Source organism: Myotis lucifugus, unplaced genomic scaffold (genome assembly GCF_000147115.1).
Source record: "Myotis lucifugus unplaced genomic scaffold, Myoluc2.0 scaffold_117, whole genome shotgun sequence".
NCBI classification, from domain to species: domain Eukaryota; kingdom Metazoa; phylum Chordata; class Mammalia; order Chiroptera; family Vespertilionidae; genus Myotis; species Myotis lucifugus.
The window spans coordinates 527,685-555,104 of NW_005871165.1; the positions used below are offsets into that span (position 1 = coordinate 527,685).

The 27,420-nt window shown below is 40.7% G+C and overlaps 1 protein-coding gene across 1 annotated transcript in view; it reads right to left on the minus strand.

Annotated features, from left to right (window-relative positions):
• Positions 1 to 4,160: 4,160 nt before the first annotated feature.
• The window catches only part of DYNC2H1 (dynein cytoplasmic 2 heavy chain 1), a 349,832-nt gene continuing 326,572 nt past the window's right edge, over positions 4,161 to 27,420 (minus strand). The window contains exons 89-90 of the mRNA XM_023757927.1: positions 5,867 to 6,028; positions 4,161 to 4,190 (exon numbers count right to left, since the gene is read on the minus strand). Coding sequence (XP_023613695.1) covers positions 4,161 to 4,190; positions 5,867 to 6,028 — 192 coding nt within the window. The remainder of the gene's footprint in view (positions 4,191 to 5,866; positions 6,029 to 27,420) is intronic.

Consider the following 27,420-nt stretch of genomic DNA (forward strand, 5'->3'; position numbering starts at 1 on the left):
AGAACATGGCAAAAGATCCTAGACAGAACTTAGAGAGAGAACCTAGGGAGAGAACATGGCAAAAGATCCTAGACAGAACCTAGAGAGAGAACATGGCAAGAGAACCTACACAGAACCTGGCCACAGAACCTGGCTGAAGAACCTAGAGACAGAACCTGGCTGGAGAACCTAGACAGAGAACCTAGTGACAGAACCTAGGGAGAGAACATGGCAAAAGATCCTAGACAGAACCTAGAGACAGAACCTAGCGAGAGAACATGGCAAGAGAACCTAGACAGAACCTGGCCACAGAACCTGGCTGAAGAACCTAGAGACAGAACCTGGCTGGAGAACCTAGACAGAGAACCTAGAAACAGAACCTAGAGACAGGACTTGGCTGGAGATCCAAGACAGAACCTGGCTGGAGAACCTAACCAGAACTTCGCTGGAGATCCTGACCAGAACTTGGCTGGAGTTCCTGGCTAGAGATCCTGGCTAGGCTGCTGATCAACTGAACGCTGTCTCCGTGTCATTCTTTCTTCGCCTACTCCGTCCACACCTTTGGGGACCCCTGGACCTGTTGGGGTTGGACCCCAGCATCTTGTCATCAACACACACCTATTTTAGATGGCTTAAAAAGTGAAGTAATTTGCCCAAGCTTGCTTAAATTTCTAAAGGCTGTAGTATTGTCTTGTTACCCCCATTAAATATTTGGGTGGGGGGGAGGGAATCCATCCTGATATTATTTTATTATCTTGTATCATTTTTCTCTCCTGAATTATATTCATTTGAAAAGCATCATATAAAAAAAATTTTACAATTTTTAATTATAAACCTATGTTTTCTATCAAAATTACTTCTTGCGTGAATTTTGGGACACCCTTTAGGAACAAGCAGTTCCCAGGTGAGAGCAACAACAAGATACTAGTACCAGGGAGACACTCAGCCCCAAACCAGCACCAAGTGGGGGACTGAATCCTTAGGCTGTGACTCCACCGCGATCTGACTCAACCAAGAAGGAAAATCTCCCAAATTCATGAGCCACAAACTTAACCATCAGATGCCGGCAGGCCACCACTGGCCAGAGGAAAGGTGGTACTGCCTGGGCCTAGAATATGCTCCGAGGGCCTAGGCACTTAGCTCTGGGACTGCACTTCCCCACCCCCATGTAGTCACAGAAGCCCTTCTCCATATTCCCAGATCCATATTGAAGAGAAGCAGAAATGGGGAAAGCATAAACACAGATTTATCTAAAAGACTGAATTACATATCAGGTGCTATTTAAATTAGCAACTGAGTTTAATGAATTAGACTACATTTAGTATCCCTCCTGCCTGCTACCCACTAAAGGAGGGCTTCTTAACATGATTAGATGAATTATGAAAAATACAGGAGCTGTACTTTCTTTGCATATTTAAAGGTGGTATGTAAATTTACAATCAAAGAAATTTATAAAAGCGTCTTGTCAGCTGTGAAGTATTGACTCTGAGAGGGTAGGAGTGTGAAAAGCCCTGAAGTGTCATCAGTTTGGGACCCAGAACACATATTTGGAAGTTACCATAAGCCTGTGGTTAGTTAGGTAAAACTACTAACAGATGAATTAGACTTCAGTACCTGAGAAGATAACAGAATTAAAGAGGAAATAGTAAATAATTCAGGGAATTAAGAGTCACATCAAATATTATAAGTTACTAGAGGCTCAGTGCACGAAATTCTTGCGGGGAGGGGGGGTGGTCCCTCAGCCCGGCCTCCAGTGACGCCAGCATCCCTCGCCCCGGCCTCCAGCCCCAGGCCCCTCCACTCCCTTGCCAGGGCAACACCGCCAGCATCCCACTCTGGCCACTATGGGCACTGCCATATTTGTTGCAGAGTGACAGTTAATTTACATATTACTCTTTTATTAGATAGGATATGATGTGGTTAGGGATTTAAGAGACAACCATTGTTATTTTCCATGTCTTTAATCAAATTCAAACCAGTCAATGCCTAATAAGCCACATTAGCAGAAAAGCCAAGGTTTATCCAGTCTTAGGAATTACCCATGAACCATGGGAACTTAGTCAAAGGAGTGGTATGCCCTGCCTGTCACCCAATCTGCAGATAGCAGCTCAGAAGACCTAGATGTCAGAATACCTGACCAGGCATCTCAAGTGTGTGGCAGAGGTAACTGGATCCCATTCTAAAGGTATGTGTTCCACAGGTGGGGCCGAATGCTCCTCTTCTCAGCCAGACACCTGATGTTCAAGTTCAACTAACAGCATACAATCAGCAACACACAGAGCCTTTTCAAGTTTCTCTAAAGTGAGATTTATAATGGTAAATTGGTTGACGGAATGTGTAACCTAGATCTCCTCCTTCTAGACCAAAGGCACTGATTTCTCCAGCCACCCAGAGGGTTGCCCACTGATGGCTCACAGCTGAGTCCCTGCCCAGGAAGAGTTTCCTCTGTCTAGTGTATGCACCTTTCTCTGAGGTGCCTCACACTCAAGGACTGACCAGGGTGGAACATACAGAGACCCAGCCCCCTGGCCTAAATTTGGGTCACCTCTGAGGAGCATCTCAGCTTCAGAGCTGCTCACAGTGAACTACATCCCAGCACACCTGCTCCCTCTGGCTGGTCCTGCTGGGCCTGCTCCTTGACATGTGCTGTTCCTGAGAGCTCCCCCAGGAACCCACCTGAACACAAATTTCCAACCTCAGTTTCTTTCCTGGAAAAACCATCCCAGATAAGTGGTTGGTAAACTTTTGACTTTAAAAGTCTTACCCAGTTTTTTCCTCCTCAACTGCATCTTCCATTGCCGAGATTCTGTGTTGGATTGGGCTCTCTCTTTGGAAATAAAACCTTTTCCATTCAGTGCTTAATTTTTGGTCTCTTGATCTTTATCAGGAGGCTGTTCTATCTCCCAATGCCTCAGGGATATAGAATAAAGAATCTAACAAGCCCTGATCAGTTTTTCTCACTGGTTAGAGCATCATCCGGAAGACTGAGGGTTGCAGGCTTGATCCCTGGCCCCGGTTGGTTGTCTCTCTCAAGTCTCTCCCTCTCCCTCTCCCTCTCCCTCTCCCTCTCCCTCTCCTTCTCTCTCTCCCTCTCCCTCTCCTTCTCTCTCTCCCTTCCACTCTCTCTAAAAATCAATGGAAATAATATCCTTGGGTGAGGATTTTAAAAAAAAGAATCTAACCAGTTTGCTGATTACAGCTGCTTTTAATTCCACCACTTTCACATGTTCTCTCTGTTCAAACCAAATTATTGAACCTTTAGTAATTTCCATCCTGTCCACTGTGGGACTGAGATGTTTGATGGTTCTCTCTTCAGCTTTTTAACTTACTCTTACAGATTCAGATAAGATCACAAAGGGAGCCGCAGAGCTGGAGCCCAAGAGCTTTCCAGTACAGCCACCAATCACCAAAACCTCCTCAGGTTACAATCCCAGCCCAGACACTGAGGCCAGGACTGTCCCACCAGCCAGGGGAGTTCGCTATTAGGTTTTTTCTTTCTTTCTTTCAACCTCATTAGGAGCCAGGAGTTTCTAAAACAACAGAGAGTTTTTTATAACATTAATTTCAAACATTTCCCGAGTAAAGGATTTGAAAGTCTTAAATGCATGTCTCCCAGGAGGTTTCAAGGATTAAATCGATTTGCTTATTCCCTACCCAAAACTTAGAAGAGTATTATTATTATAGGGGGAGAAGAGCCTATTTATCACATCTGCCCTGCCCATGACTCTAGAAACAGTGCCCAGAAGGTGAGGCCGCCAGCAACTTTTGAATGAAAGCTTCTTTAGTTAAAAATAATTAAGTCCTGCCCTGACCGGTTTGGCTCAGTGGATAGAGCATCGGCCTGCGGACTGAAGGGTCACAGGTTTGATTCCAGTCAAGGGCATGTACCTTGGTTGCGGGCACATCCCCAGTAGTGGGTGTGCAGGAGGCAGCTGATCAATGTTTCTCTCTCATCGATGTTTCTAACTCTCTATCCCTCTCCCTTCCTCTCTGTAAAAATCAATACAAAAATTTTTTTTAATTAAGTCCTTCAAATTAAGCAGCCCAGTAAATTACTAAATATTGAATTCTGGCTGATAACCAACCTTTAAATGGCAAATTATAAATCCCTTAATCTACTGCTTATGCTTAATTTCAATTTTAATTTGTTTGAGTTATTCTGCAAGTTTTCTTAGGGAGTTTCAGTAGAAAATATGGGCTGAACTTTTTTCCTGAAGGGAAAAATTAAAGATTTACAGAATACAAACACAATTTAACTGAATAAATTGTTATGAGGTTTCACAATGGTAATTAAAACTAATGGCATAAAATAAACTCATAATCTTTCTGCTAATAATTACCTTGATTGTTTGACTTGTAAATAGCAGTTCATGAATGTTTAGTATTGTTCCCTGCAGTGAATACTAACCTACCCTTGGACTTTGTCTGAATTGTCCATTTTAGCTCACTAAATAGAAACGTAGAGAACACTAAATAAATAAGGAGCGAGGGATGAAATATATGGTAATATATTATTTTTGTTGCAGTTTCCCTTAGGAGGCAAGAGACTGAATTTCATAGCCTACCCCAATCCCATAAATGTGAACTTTCTTGCTTTCTCCACCTTGGTAAACAGCACCATTTATCCCAAGCAAGAGATGCAGAGATTGTCCCAGCCGTCTCTCCCACACACCAAATCTTCCCCCAGCAGCGTATGCCACATTCTATAGAGCTCTTCATCCTTGCCCTCCTCCCAAGTCCCACTACATTTCCTTCCTCAGGCCCTCTCTCTTCCTCAGTCTCTTACATTCTCGCAATTATTTCCAAACTGGCCTCCTGGCTGCTAATATAATCCACCTCTAATTGATCTTTCTAAAATGCAAGTTTGTTCAAATCACCTCTTCCCTTTCCTCTGTATAATCTTTCAGAGGTTCCACATTGACTGGAATAAAATCCTTCTCCTTCTCTATATTGTCCTCACCTGGTACTTACATCTCTGGTCTCAACTCTTGAAAATGTACATGTCATGTTCTAACCCCCACTGACCTCCTTATGGTTCTCTGAATACCCTGCCCCCTCTTTCACTCTGTGTCTGTGACACTCCTCCACCCCTGATTGAATGTCTAAGCACTGTCCCCTTTATAATGACCTGCAATCTCTAACCCTGTGGTACAAATACTTTACTTCTGTGTATTACCAAAGTATCCTATTATACTCCTTTGGCTACATTAGCTACATTACATAGCTATTAGCTAGTTGTACTTCCGTCTGTGTCTTTAGGTTCTAAATCCTTAAGGATAGGGGCAAAGGCTTTGATCCACAGTGATTTGATAGGACCTAGTACTTAACAGTTTCTTAGTAAAATTTTGTAGAATGAATGAATTAATGCAACAGGATACAATAAGTGGTAGTCCAGGTTTATATTATTCATTGCCATCTGATATAATTGCCATTTCATTCAGCACAAAACTTAGCACAAAAATGAAAAAGGTGTTGCTATAAAATGTTTCACCATGAAGGTATCTATATATATAAAAGCCTAAGTGACCGGCCAACTGGCCAGTAGCTATGACATACACTGACCACCAGGAGGCAGATGATCAATTCAGGAGCTGCCGAGCTGCAGTCACTTGGCAGCGGTAGTTCTTGGCTGATGCACCTGGAACCAGAAAGGAGGAAGCCCGATTCAGGGGTGCATCACCCGAGAACTGCCCTCTCTCAATCCGGGACCCCTCAGGGGATGTCAGAGAGCCGGTTTTGGTCCAATCCCCACAGGCCAGGCCGAGGGACTCCACCAGTGCACGAATCCATGCATCAGGCCTCTAGTACATCTATAAACCCATCTACAATAAACTCCCAACTGGAAAACATAAGTTAAACAGGCTATCAGAGACCTAACTTCTCTTACTTTCTGCTCCCTCATGCATGACTTCTGGTCGCCACTTCTGCCCATGAATGAGACAACAGCTAGAGCTGCATCCATTGCATCCACATTGTAGGCAGCAGAAGATAGTTTGCCTCCTTCTTTTAAAAACGTCTTCCCAAATATCTCACTCAACATTTCAACTATCTATAATAATAAAAGCATAATATGCTAATTAGACCAGACATCCTTCCAGACGACCTTCTGGATGAAGCCAGGGCTGAGAGGGAAGCCTGGGTTCTGGGTGCCTGCTGGTGGCCAAAGGGAAGCTCTGGCAGGCGGGTGAAGGAAGGCCTACTCTTGCACAAATTTCATGCATCGGGCCTCTAGTCATCTCATAACAACATCTCATAACAACATAACGCTATTTAGTTACAAGGAAAGAGGGAAAACGTAGTTTGTCATTTAGATATTTTGTCCTGGGTATCTATTCTGGGTCACTTTTAGTAGGAAATCTTCATTAATATGATTCATTAATTTACTTATATTACCCATTTAATACTCACAGCAATCTTATGAGATAGTTCTCTGATTACCCCCATTTTCATAGATGAGCTTAGATACAGAAAGTGAAGTAATTTTCCCAGGTCACACAGCTGACATATGGAGGTGGGTGTGTACCTAGAAAAGGCATTTAAGAAATCTTAGTCCATTGGCTTTAGGGATCCTTATTTCTTATTTAAAGACTGTGTTTATTAATTGAATAAATATTTACTGAGCATTTACTATTTTCCAGATAATATGTTAGGTTCTGGGGAATATATCAGTGAACAAGAAAGATAAGCCCCCTTGTACACATAGAGGTTACATTTCAAGAGCAGAGAACAAAGATTAAATAAATACATAAAGAGATGACAGATTATGAACAGTACTATAAATAATTTAAATGGTTTGATGTGAAGTGTATCAGTCAGGATAGGCTAGGAGAGTATGCTACAGTAACAAACTGCCTCTACTTGTACAATGAGAGTCAGCAGGAGACCTCTGCTCAGCCAGAGACAGGCTGAAGGAGGCACCATCTCCGCATGTTACAGTGACCTAGGCAAGAGAGGAATGTTGCATGTTTCACAATGATAATTAAAACTTCCTACCAGAGATTCAAACATGGCAGCCAACCAGGAAGGCAGGGAGGGAGAGAGTGTGACAAAGTAAAGGAGTGAGAGGGGAGTGTGTGGACATGTGTGGTGTATGTGTGGGTGAGTGAGGGACAGATACATATCTCAGGAGTCCTGGGGACTGGCAGATCGAACTCTCCTAGACAGGGAGCCCCTGTTACTGCTACAGGCACCCCTGGGCTGGCGTGGCTTTGGTGCAGAACACACACCATCTTGTAGAGGAGGAGCAATGGAGGTCAGGAATGCAGCCACACCAACATCCAAACTGACCTCAGACATCACCCCTGGACCTGTTCAGGAAGCTGCTTGCCAGCCATAACCGATGTGGAACCACCACTGTGCTATGGCAGTGAGCAGCAGGGTACCACACCGTGGTTCCAAGACATCTGCAGTGAGTGTGAGCCAGAGAGACCTCCCGAGCTGCACCTCCTCACTGGAGCCCAAACCCAGTGTCCCAGGATTCTGTGCTTCAGGACCACGAGCTATGAGTGCAGCTAGGGTTACCCCACACCCTGCTTCATCCCTGGTCCCAAATCAGAGCTGCAGCCTGATGCATGCTACACTCCTGCCCAAACAGAGCCCTAACCTGGTGCACACCACCCCCGGCACAGACAGAGCCATAGCCCAATGCACTCCTCCCTGACACAGACAGAGCTATTGCCCAGTGTGCCCTACCCCCATCCCAGGACAATGCAGCCAGAGCAACCTGGTGCACCCAGCCACAGGTCAAGGAGCACACTGCAAATGCGCTGCCAGAAAGACCTAGGGTGCCATCCTGCCTTGGGTGCTGGGGCTGCCCAGTAAATTGAATGCCAGAGGGCTCTGAGTCCTTATAGGGAGTCATACATCAGAGGAACTGTGCATGCACCCCACTGACCCCAAGAATATGAAGTAGACAACTGAGGGACAAGAGCTGTGGGGGAAGGGGGTACAACTCAGAGCAGAGACAATAAAGGTGTGAATCTCAAGGCAGACCCAGCCTGTGGGCTAGAGAGTCCCAGATCATTGGACCGCTAGGGGCTTTAACCACTCAGACTCCAAGCAGGGAGCCCAAGGCCAGGAAGAGACAGCAAAAATGGGAGAAAAAGAACCCCAAGGAAAGAAAAGGAGGAAGCACCAGAAAAGGAACTAAATGAAATGGAGGCAAACAATATGTGAGAGAAAGAATTTAGACTAAGGACCATAGAGTTCCTAAACCTGGATGAAAAAAAATCAACAACAGCCCTAACCAATTTGGCTCAGTGGATAGAGCGTCAGCCTGCAGACTGAAGGGTCCCAGGTTCGATTCCAGTCAAGGGCATGTACCTTGGTTGAGGGCACATCCCCAGTAGGGGGTGTGCAGGAGGCAGCTGATCGATGTTTCTAACTCTCTATCCCTCTCCCTTCCTCTCTGTAAAAAATCAATAAAATATATTTTTAAATAAATAAATCAACAACATATGTAAGAACAAATAGGAAATGAAGAATGATATAGCTGAAATAAAGAGCACAATGAAAGGTTTGAACAGTAGACTAAAAGAAGCACAGGACTGAATCAACAAGTTAGAAGACAGGGTAGAAAAACACACCCAATCTGAACAGCAATTGGAGAAAAATATTAAAAAGCAGGAGGAGAGCTTAAGGGAGCTTTGGGACAACATAAAATGAAGCAACATTCATACAATAGGGGTGCCAGAAGGACAAGAAGAGGAGCAAAGTTAAGAAAACCTATTTGAAGAAATAATGACAGAAAACTTCCCTGATTAGGGGAAGAAAAATCACACAAGCACAGAGTCCCAAACAAGATGAACCCAAAAAGATCCACACCAAGACACGTTATAATTACAATGGCAAATGTTAATGACAAAGAGAGAATCTTAAGGACTGCAAAAGAGAGACAGAAAGTTAGCTACAATGGATCTCCCATTAGATTATAGATTATCAATGATTTCTTAACAGAAACACATCAGGCCAGAAGAGGATGGAATGAAGTCTACAAAGTGATGCAAAGCAAGGGACTGAATCCAAGAATACTCTACCCAACTAGGCTACATTCAAAATTCAAGGGAAATTAGGAGCTTCTCAGATAAAAAAAAAAAAAAAAGACTAAGGGATTTTATTACCACCAAGCCAGCAATGCAAGAAATGCTAAAGGGACTGTTATAAAAAGGAGAAATAGAAAGGGAAGAAGTAACACAGGCAAAAAGAATAAAAATGGCTATAAACAAGTATTATTTTCAATAATAATCTTAAATGTAAATGGATTAAATGCTTCAATCAAAAGACATCGGGTGGCTGAATGGATAAGAAAACATGACCCATATATATGATGTTTACAAAAGACCCACCTCAGAACAAGGGACTCACACAGACTGAAAGTGAAGGGATAGAAAAAAATTTTCAGACAAACGGAAATGAAAAAAAAAGCTGGGGTAGCAATACTTATATTTGACAAAATAGACCTCAAAGTGAAGGCCATAACAAGAGATAAGTAAGGCCACTTCATAATACTAAAGGGATCGATACAATGAGAGGATATAACTCTGGTAAACATATATGCACCCAATGCAGGAGCATCCAAATACATAAGAAAACTTCTGGGAGCTATCAAGAAGTTTGAGACAATACAATCATAATAGGGCTTTAATAACCCATTTACATCACTGGATAAAACTTCTAGACAAAAAATCAACAAAGAAACAGGAATTCTAAATGACTTACTATATCAGATGGAACTAATTGGCATCTTCAGAACATTTCACCCCAAAGCTACCGAATGTACATTCTTCTCAAGTGCACATGGGATATTGTCAAAGACCACATATTAGGACACAGGCCAAGTCTCTTCAAATTCAAGATGATTGGAATCATATCAAGCATTTTCTCAGATCACAATGGCATAAAATTAGAAAACAACTACAATAAAAATAAATTTTAAGAAATCAAGCACTTGGAGACTAAATAGCATGCTATTTAAAAAAAATGATTGGGTTGCCAAAGATATAAAAAAAGAAATAAAAATATTCTGGAAACAAATAAAATGAAAACACAACAATCCAAAATCTCTGGGACACAGTGAAAGCAGTCCTGAGATGAAAGTTCATAGCACTACAGGCCTACCTCAAAAAAAACAAGAAAAATGGGTAATAAATTATCTAACCTTACAACTTAAAGAATTAGAAAGAGGGAAACAAGAAAAGGCCAGAGTAAACAGAAGGAATGAAATAATAAAGATCAGAGCAGAGGGAAAAAAAAAGATCAGAGTAGAAAAAAATGACATAGAGACCAAAAACACAATACAAAAGATCAATAGAAACAAGAGCTCGTTCTTTGAAAGGATAAACAAGATTGATGAACCTCTAGCCAGGCTCACCAAGAAGCAAAGAGAGAGGACCCAAATAAACAAATCAGAAATGAAAGGGGTGAAGTAATAACTGACCCAACAGAAATACAAAAGATTATAAAAATAATACTATGAACAACTCTAGTCCAACAAACTGGACAACCTAGATGAAATGGACATATTTCTAGAAAAATACAAGCTCCCAAAACTCAATCAGGAAGAAGCAAAAAACCTGAATAGCCTGATAACTATGGAAGAAATTGAAGCAGTGATTTAAAGAACTTCCAGTAAACAAAAGCTCTGAGCCAGATGGCTTCACAGGGAAGTTTTACCGAGCATTCAAAGAAGAACTAAAACCTACCCTCCTCAGACTATTCTAAAAAATTCAAGAGGAAGGAACACTTCCAAGCTCATTCTATGAAGCCAGATAAATTACCCTAATTCCAAAACCAGATAAAGACAACACAATGAAAGAGAATTACAGGCCAATATCCCTCATGATGAACATAGATGTCAAAATCCTCAACAAAATTCTAGCAAATCGGATCCAGCATTACATCAGAAAGATTATACACCATGACCAAGTAGGATTTATCCCAGGGATGCAAGGATGGTACAATATACGCAAATCAATAAACGTGATACATCACATAAACAAAATGAGAGACAAAAATCACATAATCATATCAATTGATGCAGAAAAAGCATTCAACAAAATCCAACATCCTTTCTTGATAAAAACTCTCAGCAAAGTGGGAATAGAGGGATCATACATCAACATAATAAAAGCCTTACAAACCTACAGCTAAGACAGGGATGCCCACTTTCACTATTCCTGTTTGACATAGTACTGGAAGTGCTAGCCATAGTGATCAGACAAGAAGAAGAAATAAAAGGCATCTGAATTAGAAAAGAAGATGTAAAACTGTCATTATTAGCTGATGACATGATATTGTACATAGAAAACCCTAAAGACTCCATCAAAAAATTAATTGATCTAATAAATAAATTTGGCAACGTAGCAGGATACAAAGTTAACACCCAGAAATCTATGGCATTTTTATACATGAACAATGAACTCACAGAAAGAGAAACTAAAAAACAATCCCATTTACCATTGAAACAAAAATATTAAGATACCTAGAAATAAACTTAACCAAGTAGGTAACAGACCTGTACTCCCAAAACTACAGGACTTTGAAAAAAGAGATAGAGGAAAATATAAACAAGTGGAAGAATATACTGTGTTCATGGATTGGTATAATCAACATCATTACAATGTTCATACTACCTAAAGCCATCTATAGACTCAACACAATTTTTATTAAAATACCAACAGCATATTGCACAGTCCTAGAACAAACTCTCCTAAAATCTATATGGAATTAAAAATCCCGATTAGCTGCAGCAATCTTGAGAAAAAAGAACAAAGTTGGAGGGATCACAATACCAGACATCAAGTTATATTACAAAGCCACTCCTCTCAAAACAGCATGGTACTGGCACAAGAACAGACACATAGACCAATGGATCAGAACAGAGAACCCAGAAATTGACCCAAACTAGTATGCTCAATTAATATTTGACCAAGGAGGGAAGAGCATACAATGGAGTCAAGACAGCCTCATCAATAAATGGTGCTGAGGAAATTGGACAGATACATGCAAAAAAAAAAAAAAAGAAACTTAACCACCAACTTACATCATACACAAACATAAACTCAAAATGGATAAAAGACTTAAACATAAGACAGGAAACCATAAAAATCCTAGAAGAGTGTATAGGCAGCAAAATATTAGATATAGCTAGTAGCAATATGTTTACTGACACATCTCCTAGGACAGGGGAAACTAAGGAGAAAATAAACAAATGGGACTACATCAAAATAAAAAGCTTCTGCATAGCAAAGAAACCATCAACAAAACAAGAGAGCCCACTGCATGGGTGAACATATTTGTCAATGTTAAATCCGATAAGGGTTTAATCTCCCAAATTGATTAGGAACTCATACAACTTAACAAAAGTAAGATAAACAATCCAATCTAAAAATGGGCAAAGGACCTAAATAGACACTTTTTGAAAGTGGACATGCAGAAGGCCAAGAGACATATGAAAACATGCTCTAAGTCACTAACCATCCAAGAGATGCAAATCAAAACAACAATGAGGTACTATCTCACACCTTTCAGAATGGCTATCATCAACAAATCAACAAATGACAAGTGCGGGCGAGGGTTTGAGAAAAAGTAACCCTGGTACACTGCTGGTGGGAGTGCAGACTGGTGCAGCCACTGTGGGAAACAGTATGGAGGCTCCTCAAAAAATTAAAAATGGAACTCCCATTTGACCTAGTAATCACACTCCTAAGAATATATTTCTTAAATTGGAAACACCATTCAGAAACAACATATGCATCCCTATGTTCCTAGCAGCACAATTTACAATAGATAAGATCTGGAAACAGTCTAAGTGCCCGTCAGCAGATGAGTGGCTTAAAAACCTGTGGTACATCTACACAATGGAATATTATGCTGCTGTAAAAAAAATGAGCTTTTACTATTTGCAACAGCATAGATGGACATGGAGAGCATTATGCTAAGCGAAATAAGCCAGTCAGAGAAAGATAAGTATCACATGATCCCACTAATTTGTGGAATATAATGAACATAAACTGATGAACAAAAACAGATTCAGAGACACAGAATCATTAATCAGACCATCAAACTTCAGAGGGAAGGCAGGGGAGGTGGGTGAGGGGACCAGGGAGATATAAGAGATCAACCAAAGAACTTGGGGGTGAGGGCCGGCTGGGAGAAACAATGGGGGGGATAAGGGAACCTATGTAACACTTTCAATAATTAAGAATTAATTTAAAAAAAACTTCCTACCAGAAGGAATAGATGGACCCGTGTCACTTCTGCTGACATTTGAAGTTAGTGAGTCACATGTTGAGAGGACCCTGTCCATGCACAGGGGACAGAGTAGGAGAACGAAGGCCTGAAGAGGCAGAAGTGCATCCTCTTCTGCAGCTGGAGAGACTGGCAGCTTCCCCTTCCAGGGCACTTCCCTGAAGATACTCTTTGTCCCCCAGTTGGAGCCCCTGATTAGGGTTTTGTTGGGATATTTTCCTATAAACACAGAAAGAGGTGATCATGCCTGGAGTTCCATCTGGTGTACACTCTCCTCTTTACCGTGAGGGGCTTTGATTATACCCTATGAATCTGTCAATATTATTGCCATAATCTCGGCACCACTGGTCACTTCTTCCCCTAAAGCTACCCACGAAACTCCAAAAAAAGCAACTTGTCACTGTCAAACACTTTTCCTAAAAGCCCGGAGATTGTCTGCCGTCACAGTGACTTTAATGTTTCCTAACACTATAATGTCAAGAAAGGGTTGTTTCATGGTATGAAACCTTAATCAGACTCAGCACTCCACTCTGGAGAATGTTTTATAACCACCAATCCATGTTTTTACTGGCAGAAAGTGTCTATGTTCCTTCTGCTTTCTTTGGGTTCAGTAAGAATGAGTGATCATTTCTTTTCTTGTGGGTCATAATTGGTCTATATCACTAATTTCACTAACTGGTATCACTACCTGTGTATTATTGTAATTTTTTTGAAAACTGATAAAATTTGTGGAGCCATTCATCTTCTTGTGGGATCTTTCCGCTCTTTGAGTCTCTAATGGTTTTCATTATTTTTTTCTTGTGATATACTTCTCTAATTTTCCTTTATTGCTCTGTGGTTGCTGGTGCATTGCTGTTTTTGTAAAGAAATTTTGAATCTTGGTATACCCTACAGGTTTTGTTCTGATTTATATTCATATTTATGAAATGTTACTAAACAGAATTAATTTAAAGTTGCCCAATTTGAAATATTCTAAGACCTACTTTTTATTTTTTTATTTTTTTAAAAAATATATTTTATTGATTTTTTACAGAGAGAAAGGGAGAGGGATAGAGAGTTAGAAACATCGATGAGAGAGAAACATTGATCAGCTGCCTCCTGTGCACTCCCCACTGGGGATGTGCCCGCAACCAAGGTACATGCCCTTGACTGGAATCAAACCTGGGACCCTTGAGTCCACAGGCCGACGCTCTATCCACTGAGCCAAACCGGTTAAGGCAAAACCTACTTTTTAAAACTGGAATTGTGCCAAGCATAAGTCAAACAACAGGAAAAAGAAAACAATAATCTCCATGTTTCGTTAATAAAGTGCCAATGCATTAATTTTGTCCTAAAAAGACCTATTTTAGGTCGACACCAAGATGGCGGCATAGGTAAACACCGGAGATTGCTGCAGCAAACAACCACTTCAAAAATACAACTAAAAGACACAGGAAGGCTGGTTGAGGAGAGATTCTTCAACTAGAAGGAAAGAGAACAGCATACCGAGGCTCAGAGGAGGCGCAGTGTGGAAAATACAAAGGTACGGAGGTGCTCGTGCTCGTGGAGCCGGCTGGTGGCTGAGGGTGCGGTTGTCGTTTTCAATTGGGAGGGAGTCTCAGACTCTGAGCTCCAGATCCGGGCGAGTCTCTAGGGACTCAGACTCAAATGGGAGAAGCGGGATTGTCTGGCATCAGTCGGAACGTGAGGGCAGCTTTCTCTCCGAGGTTTGCAGCAGTTGCTGGGGTTCTGAGAAGCAGAGCCTCTGGGAACGGGACTGAGAGCAGCCATAACTGCTCCCTCCACCTGCCCTGTTGATCCCCTGCAACCTGCCCTGCCCCGCCCAAGTCCTGCACAGAGCCATTTGCTGGATAGCCTCAGGCAAAGGCTAGATTAGCACCTCTCCAGAGGACAGTTTTCCCACTGCAGACACAGCTGATTCTCACAGCCAGTCAGCCTGGTGGACAAATCCCTCTAGTATTAACTACAACAATCAAGGCTTAACTACAACAAGACTGCGCACAAAGACCATAAGGGGGTGCACCAAGAAAGCATAAAAAATGCGGAGACAAAAAAAAACATGACAGAAATGGAGGATATAGAGCTAAAAAACGCAATTTTGAGGGCTTTCAATAATTTGCTAGAAACTGCCGATAAACTTGATGAGAGCCTCAAGAAATCTAATGAGACCCTCGATGTTGTGATAAAGAACCAACTAGAAATTAAGCATACACTGACTGAAATAAAGAATATTATACAGACACCCAATAGCAGACCAGAGGAGCCCAAGAATCAAGTCAAAGATTTGAAATGCGAAAAAGCAAAAAACACCCAACCGGAAAAGCAAAATGAAAAAAGAATCCAAAAATATGAAGATAGTGTAAGGAGCCTCTGGGACAGTTTCAAACGCACCAACATCAGAATTATAGGGGTACCAGAAGATGAGAGACAGCAAGATATTGAAAACCTATTTGAAGAAATAATGACAGAAAACTTCCCCCACCTGGTGAAAGAAATGGACTTACAGGTCCAAGAAGCGCAGAGAACCCCAAACAAAAGGAATCCAAAGAGGACCACACCAAGACACATCATAATTAAAATGCCAAGAGCAAAAGACAAAGAGAGAATCTTAAAAGCAGCAAGAGAAAGAGACTCAATTACCTACAAGGGAATACCCATACGACTGTCAGCTGATTTCTCAACAGAAACTTTGCAGGCCAGAAGGGAATGGCAAGAAATATTCAACGTGCTGAATACCAAGAACCTACAACCAAGATTACTTTATCCAGCAAAGCTATCATTCAGAATTGAAGGTCAGATAAAGAGCTTCACAGATAAGGAAAAGCTAAAGGAGTTCATCACCACTAAACCAGTATTATACGAAATGCTGAAAGGTATCCTTTAAGAAGAGGAAGAAGAAAAAGGTAAAGATACAAATTATGAACAACAAACATGCATCTATCAACAAGTGAATCTAAGAATCAAGTGAATAAATAATCTGATGAACAGAATGAACTGGTGATTATAATGAATCAGGGACATAGAAAGGGAATGGACTGACTATTCTTGGGGGGGAAAGGGGAGTGGGAGATTCGGGAAGAGACTGGACAAAAATCATGCACCTATGGATGAGGACAGTGGGTGGGGAGTGAGGGCGGAGGGTGGGGCGGGAACTGGGAGGAGGGGAGTTATGGGTGGGAAAAAAGAGGAACAAATGTAATCTGAACAATAAAGATCTAATTTAAAAAAAAAGAATTATTTTAGTATTCAGTATTTGCGCTTTGACATACTTCAGCTGATGTCCTTTATATATATATATATATATATATATATATATATATATATATATATATATATCTATGATTTCTGACAGAGAAGAAGGGAGATGGATAGAGAATTAGAAACATCAATGAGAAAGAAACATCGATGAGCTGCCTCCTGCACACCCCCTACTGGGGATGTGCCCACAACCAAGGTACATGCCCTTGACTGGAATGGAACCTGGGACCCTTCAGTCTGCAGGCCGACGCTCTATCCACTGAGCTAAACCAGTTAGAGCTCAGCTGATGTTCTTGGCTCAGTGACATGATTCAGCCTGAATTAAATATTTGTACTGCATCCTAGTATTTGCTCATCCAATAGCTATTCTCCCTTTCCTTTTTGTTTTCTATAAGCATAACAATGTTTATAGATTTAAGGAATCTTAACCTATTCAAATGCACTAGAAGTATTTTTTGTTGAATGTATTGGGGTAACACTGGTTCACAAAACCATGCAGGTTTCAAGTGTACAACTCAATAAAACATCATCTGCCACTGCATCATGTGCCATTGCCCAAATAAGTCTCTTTCTGTCCCCATTTTCTCCCCTTTGCCCACTTCCACCTACACCCATCCCCGTTCTGTCTGGCTAACACCACATTGTTGTATGTGTCTCTGTCATATATAAAAAAATTTTTTTTCTTAATCCCTTCACCTTCTTTCATCCAGCCCACCAACCCTCCTCCCTTCCGACAGCTGTCAGTCTGTGTGTCTGTATCCAGACTGTATCCATGCCTCTGTTTCTATTTTGTTTGTCAGTGGTGCACTTACACAATGGAATACTACGCTGCTGTAAAAAAGAAGGAATTCTTACTTTTTGCAAAAGCATGGATGGACCTGGAGATTATTATGCTAAGTGAAATAAGCCAGTCAGAGAAAGACAAGTCCTGTATGATTTCACTTGAATGTGGAATCTATTCTCCCTTTTCTTCATAACAGAATGCAGTTACATTCTGGTGAGCAACGTGCCTTTCTAAGAACTACATTTCCCAGCTTCCTTTGTTGCTAGAATAGTGGTATAACCCAATTTGGGGCCAATGGGAGATAAACAGGAATCACTGGACAAGGCTTCTAGGTAAGCTACTTAAAGAGTAGGCTGACTTAGATGCCTTACACATTTGCCCTGGATCTTTCCCCTCTTCTTTTATGGGTTGCAAACAGTTGTCTTGGGTTCATAAAATTATGTCAAACACTAAATTTTCTTAAAGGCAAAGATGTGACAATGTGTATATGTGTGTTAAATTTCCAATATTTCTCTAGTTTTTACTTTTTATAAAGTTCTATAACAACTTTATGATGAAATATCCTGTTGCAATCTTTTTTAACTTTTCTTACCTGCATTAACTTTGTTTCCTTGGGGTTTTTGTCTTTTAGTTAATCCATTTGTCGTCGTTATTCATACTGAGCACAGCTGTCTCTTCCAGCGGCATTAATACTAATACCTCACTCTATCCTCAAGGAAAAGATCCTGCTGTGCACTTACACATTCTTCCCAGAGCATGGCAACAGCTACATATGATTTATTCTGAAAGCCTTAGTACAAGGACTGATCAGACTATCACTGAAGAGTTCCTTGCGTAGGTCGATATTCATGTGGCAAAAAACAGTTATCCAGCAACTTCCGGGATCTCTGGGCATCTCCATTTCTCCCAAGTATAAGTACAATTAGGAGATAAAAGTTTTAAAACTGCATAATTGAAAGGAAGCAAGGTGGAAAGTAATTTCCAGAATAAATGAAAAAGTCCATCTTCAGAAGCAGAAATTCTTATACCATTTTAAAAGCTTTTATAGCTTCAAAAAATACTTTGATTAAATCAATTTTGGGTATGATATCATATAAGTTTGTGACCTATTTTTTAATGGAATGTTTTGGGGGTATTTCATGAAACTAGTATTCTGTGAAATACCTTTTGAAAAAAGATGACATGCAATATGTAGATACTATATTAATGGTATAAATAATATTACCAACCATTAAACTAGTACTCTTATTCTCAAAGCTAACAAACTGTTCACCTCAAAAAGAAAAAAAAAAGACTGTGGTTTGAGGAAAAAAATGTGTAATACAATAATATTAAAATTGACTTGCAGTTATGAATTCAAATGTAAACTTTAGGCATAAAGGAATTAGGCCATCTTAAGTATTAATTTCTCTATGAAGACAAGAAAGCAATTTATAAGTTTCCGTGACAAATGTATATTCTGAAGATGCCTAGTAAAATGACTAACAACTAGGATGTTTCCTAGTCAGTGATTTAAATTATTCCTTCATGCTTGTTTCATTATTCCAGAATTCCAGGGGGAAATAAAACTCAATTTCAAAAATAAACTTTGCAGTTTAAAATGAAAGCAGGCAAGCTTTTCCCCTGTGTAGAAAGGGCTGTTTCTAAGCGGCAGTGAAATTACTCAGCCTGTCAAAAGGCAGCATTAACAGTCAATGCAGGGCGTTTGCTGAACAAATATCTATAGAAGCCTCTTCTCAAGCATCTAGTGAACTTATTGGAAAGTTGCAAGAAAAAAAAATAAAAGTGGTGGCAAATGCCTTGTGAGCCAGAGGAGTTCGGGGAAGACAGCAAGAGCATTTAACTGGAAGGAGTAGGAAGATCTTCCTCGCACAGAAGATTGGAACTGGACTTCTAATCATGGCATTAAGAAGCAGAGACTCTTAGGTTTGGGGATCCAGAGGTGGTAAACTCAGACTTCAGCCCAGTAGAATACACAAAGGAAGTGAGCTGAAGCCGGAGCAGCTGGGAATCTGGGAACTGTGGGTAAGTATAAAGTGCTTGCTCTGTCTCAGGAAAGCAACCTGCTCTTCGCAACACCAGTTGTTGCCCAGTGGGAATGCTCACTGCTGTCACATATTTTCTGAGTCTCCCCCCGCCCCCGACCCCCGGAAATCTGAAATTTCAAATTTTTATGTGAACCTGGACATTAATCTTGAATCTTAAATACTGACAAATAAATCCATCTGCTTTGCAGCCTGATGTAGGCCAGATTTAGCTGTGAGAAACTACTGCTTTGCTATGTCACTTTAAGGTCATCAGGTCCAACACTTGCTCACTTCAGAATCCTTGGGTCTCCTTAGGGCTTTTCCACCAAGTGGGCCTCCTCCCTCCGACTGAACTCCTTCTGCAATGGGAATCTCCATGCCTGGCAAGGCTAGTTGACTCCCAGAACTTTCTTCCTTACATTTGCCCCCAGCATTGTCCTGCTTGTACCTATGTGTGGCAGAGTTCTTCTACATGGGTGCTTACAGGAGTTGAGACAGTCATTATGTTCCTCATAAATAGTGTCTGGTGCCTTCCATTTCTGTTCACCTGGCCTGGTTTCAAATTTCTACCACTGTAGTTACCTTCATCTCGGTGGATTCAGTGATCTGATTTCCTCACTACATAGCACCCAACTAAATGAAGTGGTCTACATGAAGAAGGAATGCTCTCACCCATGTTTTTGGTTTTATAGGTTACATCAGTCACGTATCAGTGCATGGAACTAAAACACCTTAAATATTTTAACAGAAAGGGGTATACATAATACAAAATCATTACATTTGCTGAAGGAGACCGGCCAGCTTCACTAGTGGGAGGAAATGCCAGAGGAACACCAGCCGGCTTCACTGGTGGGAGGAAATGCCAAACTTTCCAAAGCAACGGCACCATTTGACATGATGGCCTCACATGACAATGAATGAGGTCTCTGGTTTCTGCACATCCTCAACAACACTTGACACAGTCCATCTTTAGTTTCAAATGCTATGTTTTTAAAAATATTAAATATGCTTCATGTACATTATACCATAGGAAGAGAAATGAATACCACTGTTTCCCTACTAATATGTCCGTATTGAATTGATGACTTCATTGCTATTACAAAACAAAACAACAGTAATTTTTTTCCCTTTCAACCTCAGGGAGCTACCTCATCTGAGGTTTTGTCCCATCCAAGTCCCATCCATAAACTGAATTATCCACAGGTATCAGGTTTAGCCCCCTTCACTTAATTTGGTACAATCTGTTGTCACCCAACAATGGTGCTCCCCATGTATAGGATGACATTGAAGGTTAGCTTTTGCTCAGCCCAGTTAGGTTCTAATTTCCTCAGGGATGTATCTCCTGAGAGGACTCGCTCATAAACCTGCACAAGATTTTACATCCTGGAGTTTGTCTTCAAGAACCATAAGACAGTTAGCTTCTCTGGATCTGAGTCCCATGATCCTTTAAAATGAGGATAATATGACTTTCCTTCCAAAATCACACAGAGTGGATATTTGACATTCATCTAAACTTTTTTTCTGGGTTTAATGAATTGGTAGGAAATAAAAACTGTCTCCTCAGATAAGAGCCAAAAAATGCTAGATAGTTTATTTTTCTAAATATCTTTGATGTCAGCTCTCCAAAGTCTTTCCATTTTCTCAAGAACTGGCAATGCAACAATAGCAGCTGCAGCTAAGGTGTTATAAAGCAGAAATGGCCCCAACCTTAATGGTGCAAGCATCTGCTGTAAAGTTAATTTCTAGCATAGAAGTCGATAATGATCAAAATCTAGTTTTTGATAGCAGAGCTGTGGGTTTTTCTCTTCAGAAGTTATGTGGGATGGGTACTGCTCCAGGTGGCTTAGTGTTGAGCCTGTTTCTCCAGCCCTCCAAATGGCTCTGTTGTATTAAAAAGGTAGACCTTATCTGTAATACTTTCAACAATAAAGCTTTAAGAAAAAAAAGGTAGCCCTCTTTAACAACATCCTTTTTCTATTAAGTCAACCAGAGTTAGCATCTGTTGTTTGCAATTAAATATGATTGAGGATTAAATGGGGTAATCTGTGTAAAACATGTGGCATCATGGTAGCTGCTGAGTACACTTTAGGAATTACGATTTTATGGCCCTTCTACTGTCTGTATGGTTTTCAAATCTTGGCTTTGGTCACTATGAGGAGTACTTGAGTTAGTAAATAGAAAGCATCTAGAACTATGGCCTACACTTAATAATCATTCAGTATATGTTGCCCTTTAATCATAGGACCATCCCTATGGTTCTGGGAGTTTGGGACTTGGACTTAACCAAGACGCCTTTGTCTTGCCAGGTATAGGTATCAATATGGGATCTGAACCCAGCTCTCCTTAGGGAGATCTGATTCCCAAATGTGCAGTGTTCTCTGGTTAACGGGCATTCTGGTGCCAAGTCCTGCCATCAGTCTCTGCCCCAGGCATCGGAAGCTGAATGCTTCATAAATAAGAAAATCGATTTCTCTGTTTACTCTCCTGTCACATCTGCATTTGAGTTGGAAATTTTAACATTATTTATCACAAGAAAACATTTAAAAACTTTACTACAACTAGTAAAGTTTGTAAATCAAAGATTTGGAAGTTGTCTGACGGCTGATTTCCCAGATTTCATTAGGCAAAACCTTTGTTTCCTAAAAAGCTTAGCATGTTCATCTTCACTTCATTGAGACCAATGCAAGCTTTTCCAAGATCAGGGCAACAATCTCTGATGTGGGTCTTCATTGAAGACATGATTCATCCATCTTTACTTTCAATTATGTGAACAGGAAAAATATCCTCTATTAAACTGGAGAAAGAGAATCTCTCCAAGTTTAATCTGCTTGCTTTTCACTCTCAAGCAGGGGATATAGAGAAAGAGGTGATTCTGAGGGTGTTTACTCTGTTTAGAAGTAGAGATTTTAATAGTCAAATGTGTTTCAGAAAGTAAAATTTTCATTAGACTTTTAAGTGTAAGTTGTTGCATATGCTTTGAGTAAGGTCTGATTTTCTCCAATTAAATTAATTCTTGAAATTACAAAATATTATAGTGGGACATTCTGCTCTGCTTCCTTTTTGTTAAGTGACTTACACTCCCTCCCACCACCACTGCCCCCTCCCGGGGCAATGACCTGGGCTTGTCCAGTGAATGGTAGTAAGGCTGTTTGATCTAGTGTCCATAACTATGAAACTCATGATAGTCTCTCATCAAAGACACATTCAGCATCACTATAGATGTGAAAGCTGAAAGTTGTCTCCATTTGTCCTATCCCCAAGTATATATTAATTAAAAACTCAAGGAGTAGCCCTGGCCAGTGTTACTAAGTGGTTAGAGCATCGGCCCAAGCACCAAAGGATCGGGGGTTTGATTCCCAGTCAAGGGCATGTACCTTGGTTGCAGGTTCCATCCCCAGCCTGGCCTGGGTGGGTGTGAGAGGCAACCAATCAATGTGTCTCTCTCACATTGATGTTTCTCTCTCTCCTTTCTTTCTCCCTCTCCTTACCTCCCTCCCTTTTACTCTCTCTAAAAAAAAAAAATCAACAGAAAAATATCCTCAAGTGAGGATTAACAACATGAACAACAACAACAAAAAAACTCTGACAGTGTAATTTCTGTTTTGGCCACAAACCCCAACACCAAGGTCCCTGATGACATCATTGAACTTATGAATTAATCAGCCTTAGGTTTTCCCCACCTCTGGACTCTGTCTTGTGAGAATAGTAAGTTCTGCACTTGAAGCTAAAAGAAATGAACTGATCCACATAGCATTTTTCTCCACCTCCTTTCAACCCTTCCTCACTTTCCTGGTTTTAAATACCCAGCACAGATTTCTACCTTTCCGACTTTGTTTATACATTCAAATATTTATTGAGCGTTTTCTCTGTTTCAGGCATTCTGCTTTCCATGGGCAGCCACTGCCTCAGTAATGCTGTCTTTCTTCTTTATCTTCAGCCTTTCCTGCTCCATTTTTTCCTTACCTTCAAGTCTTACCCTGCCCAACCCCTCAAAACAATTAAAGTCTAAATTATACTATAGCTAATAACTACCTCTCCCTTTTTCTTTAAAGTCAGACTTATTTTAAGAGCTACCTATGGCTCACTAGATACATTCTGACTTTTCATTTGTTCATCAATGTATTCCATCTGAAAAGACCTCAATATGCTGCAATGTTTACTCTTTCAAAGTCACCAATGGCTCTAAAGTTGAAAAAACTTGATATTTCTTCTTCCCCCTGTCAGCATTTGGCCTCATTGACCCCGGTGTGTGCAAAGCCTCTCCTGTATATGCCACGTGGCCACTCTCTGGTGGCTCTTCTCCCACCCCATGAACTCCCCCTCAGTCACCCTCACAGGATCCTCCTCTCATCCTGTAAATGTCAGCTTTACCCCTTTTCCATCCTCCAAGTTTGCTCACTCTGCAGGCCTCCCCCCTTTTCATGTCCATTCAGATGGAATTTTTAAAATCACCTAATTTCCTTTGTCATATTAAAAAAGTAATGGTTTTGAAAGTGCTTTCAAATAAGAAAAGTTCTTTATAGATTATCCTGTAAACAACAACGGATCTTCATCCACGTAGAGGTTATTTTTTTTAATATATATATTTTTATTTCAGAGAGGAAGGGAGAGGGAGAGAGAGATAAAAACATCAATGATGAGAGAGAATCATTGATCAGCTGCCTCCAGCAAGCTGCAACCTGGGCATGTGCCCTGACCAGGAAATGAACCATGACCTCCTGGTTCATAGGTTGATGCTCAACCACTGAGCCACCCGGCATTCAGGATTTTTAGGTTACGGATTCCCAGATGACAAGTGGGAGCACATTTTTGAAGGGAGTGTCTGTGGAGTGACTCCTTAAGTAAAGGTGTGTAGAGAATACAGGTGGTCATCAAGCTCACTTTGAATTTTTCAGTGTCTAAGGATTCTATCATCAGAGGACATTTGGGACCATTTGGGAAGCTACAATAATGTTCAAACATGCAATAATTCTGAATAAAATATAATTCCCTGCCTAATTAAATATAATACTGAGGTCAAAATCAAGAAAGGGAAGTTTCCAGATACCAGAAATGAAGATAAAACAGAAAGCCCGAGATGTAAGTGGTATCAAAACTGAGACAATAATGGGATTTAGGCCCGAACTATAATGCCCACCCGAGCCGGGGCATGCGTCTCTTGCTCGCTGGCACCGTGAAACTGAGCTACCTGTGGAAAGCCAGTGATCCTGTCAGGCTGGTCTGTGTGTAAATTGGATTCTAGAAGATTTCCGTTTGCCACCCAAGAAGAGAACTTGCACATTCTCTATCAAATCAGGGCCCTGATTTTTAAAAATAACCCTGAGATATTGTAAGATACATGTCTTAAAAAGTAAGCTTACTAATTTAAGTTTTCTGCTAAGGCCTGACCTTTACAGCATCGATACTCATGGATAAATCTTTAGCTTCTGGTACAAAATTACATAAAGCCTGGTGCAGGCCAGGGGCTGTTCATAGGCCCCAGGCAGAGCAAACACAAAACATTTTGTGAGCGCACTCCCACGAATCTCCAACTCCAGAGAAGATAATTAGCCGGAACTGGAGATGACATTTAATAAAAAGTTACAAAGCACAAAAATAAATGAACTATCATGACAAGAGATTTTGTATCCCAAGACCTGAAGAATAAAATTATATAAAGGGTTTTTAAAATAAGCATGCTGAATTGTTCAAAGAGACAAAGGAAAATATAAAAATTCTATGAAAGGACAGAAAGGAAGGAAAAAAAGAATAGGTAGTTTGGAAAATACCAAAATATAAATTTTATAAGTAAAAATTCAAAAAAAGACTCAAATGGTGATTACAGTAATACAATTTAGGAGAGTCAATGAATTGAAAGGAAAATATGAGATAGAGATAAAACTATGAAAAAGCAGTGAACAAATTGAGAAAATGTAATGAAAAGTTAAAGGTGTGTGTGTGTGTGTGTGTGTGCGCGCGTGCGCACGCTGTACCAGGACATACATACATGTGTATTGAAGTTCCTGAAGAAGTAAATAGAGAAAATGCAAGAGAGGTAATATTCAAAGAGATAATTAAACTAAGAAATTTCCAAGACTCATGGGAAACATGAGTCCCTAGGTTGAAGGCTATGCTAAGATTCGAACAGAAAAAAAAAAAAAAAACACACCTGGACAAATAGTAATAAAACAGTAACCACTCAAAATAATGAAATAAACTTTCAAATGCTGATTTTTTTGCTTATGAAAACAATGCAAGCCAATGGATTATTAAAAAATCCTTCTTCATAGGTGGGGGTTATATCTAGAGGCCGGTGCTCGGATCCATGCACCAGTGGGTTCCCTCAGCCTGGCCTGCGCCCTCTCGCAATCCAGGACCCCTCGGGGGATGTCAGACTGCTGGTTTCAGCCCAATCCCCACAGGCCAGGCCGAGGAACCCCACTGGTGCACAAATCCATGGGCCAGGCCTCTAGTATGCATATAAGATCTTTGGTTAATCTCTTCCTGCCCTCCCCTGTCCCCACTTCCCTCTGAGATTCATCAGTCTGTTCCATGTTTCAATGCCTGTGTGTTGAGCATCTGCCCCCTGGTGGTCAGTGTGCATCATAGCTACCAGTCAAATGGTCGAACAGTCAGACTGTCACTTAGGCTTTTATATATATACATTATTTCTAATAAATGGGGAATTTAAAGTAACTGAAGTTTTACTGTGGGTTTACTAATTTGTAGCCAGATTTTAGTTTAGTTGCCACATCCTGACTCACTATTTAACGAAGCTCTCTTTGGCCCTGAAACCCATGCTGCCCTGTGGCTTTATACACAAGTCATCTTTAAGCCATGTTACCTGTAGCTGTCCCAGTCTCAACTTATTTGAACTTTGACTAAAAGCTTTTTGAGGGAGGGTGAGGCAATTCCCTAATTGTATTTACAAAAAGGGATATTAAAATTTCCTTTAAGGACAAACACTTGTGCATTTTAGGATCCAACACCCATTCATTTTAGGATCCAACACCCTACACAAGACTCTACCTGCTCTGCTCCCACTGGGCCTCTCCTTAATATTTAGCACAAATGATCACTCTCTCCCTTGGTTCCTTTCTCTCTCCAACTGCTGTTTCTTTCTCTTTCCCTTCAGAGACTCCACCTGTGACCATATTACTTTAGTGGCATAGTAATGGGACATCAGACAGTATTTGTGGAAGAAAAGATAGATGTGAAGGTGAAAAGAAAGATTTTATCTACATTCCAGATTTCTCAGCATAGCATATATGATTCTGCCTCATCTTAAATCTCATTTTCTATCTACCTTCTTCCTCCATGAAGGTCAAAATTATTGTTTCCCCCTAAATTAATGATGCTGGCACAAAATAAATGTTGGTTGAATGAAGTTTGTTAAATAAATAGCTGCCTGAAACACTATGCTCTTGCAACAAAATTTTTTTATATAAAAGATGTCCCATAGAAAGTCTTCCCATGGGCTGACCTGGCTCACCCCTTAGCACTGTGGGTCCTGTTCTGTGGTGCCAGGGGAATAGGCGAGCCTCACACCAGCACAATGCAATTATGTGTTGACTGTGGTAGGAAGTTGAGAAATTCAACGTCTTTTTTTAGAGAAATGATTATACTTAGAGGAACTGTGGTTCCTAAATTCTGATTGGGCTTTTGTGTAGAGATGTTGGGGGAGACTGTGATATTTTCCATCCAGGATCTAGAAACAAACAAACCAACAAAAGCTGGTTTTCCTCTTTTCCTCTTCTTTCCTTTTCCCTCCCTCCCTCCCTTTCTTCCTTCTTCTAAGCTCTTATTTTGGGGTTGGCAGGTTAGAGATCATCATTTCTGAACTCCCCAGATGTTTTCTGAAGAACCCTGCATAGGTTTATAAATCCCTGGACATGCCAATGCTTTCGTTCTCCTTTTTGCATGTTGCTCCTTGGTCATTGGTACTCCAAAACAGATGTTCTGTAATTTTATATTCTTGGCCATAGCCAATCCCCGCGCCCCACCTTTACACCCTGCCCCCCATTGGTACATAAAAATGCAGAGAAGGAAAAGCCCATGCAAATTATGGTCCTCTTTTTGAAAACCAAAAGAGCCACTGGATTTTGGGGGGACTGACTTTTTATGGTTATTCCTATACCCACTGCC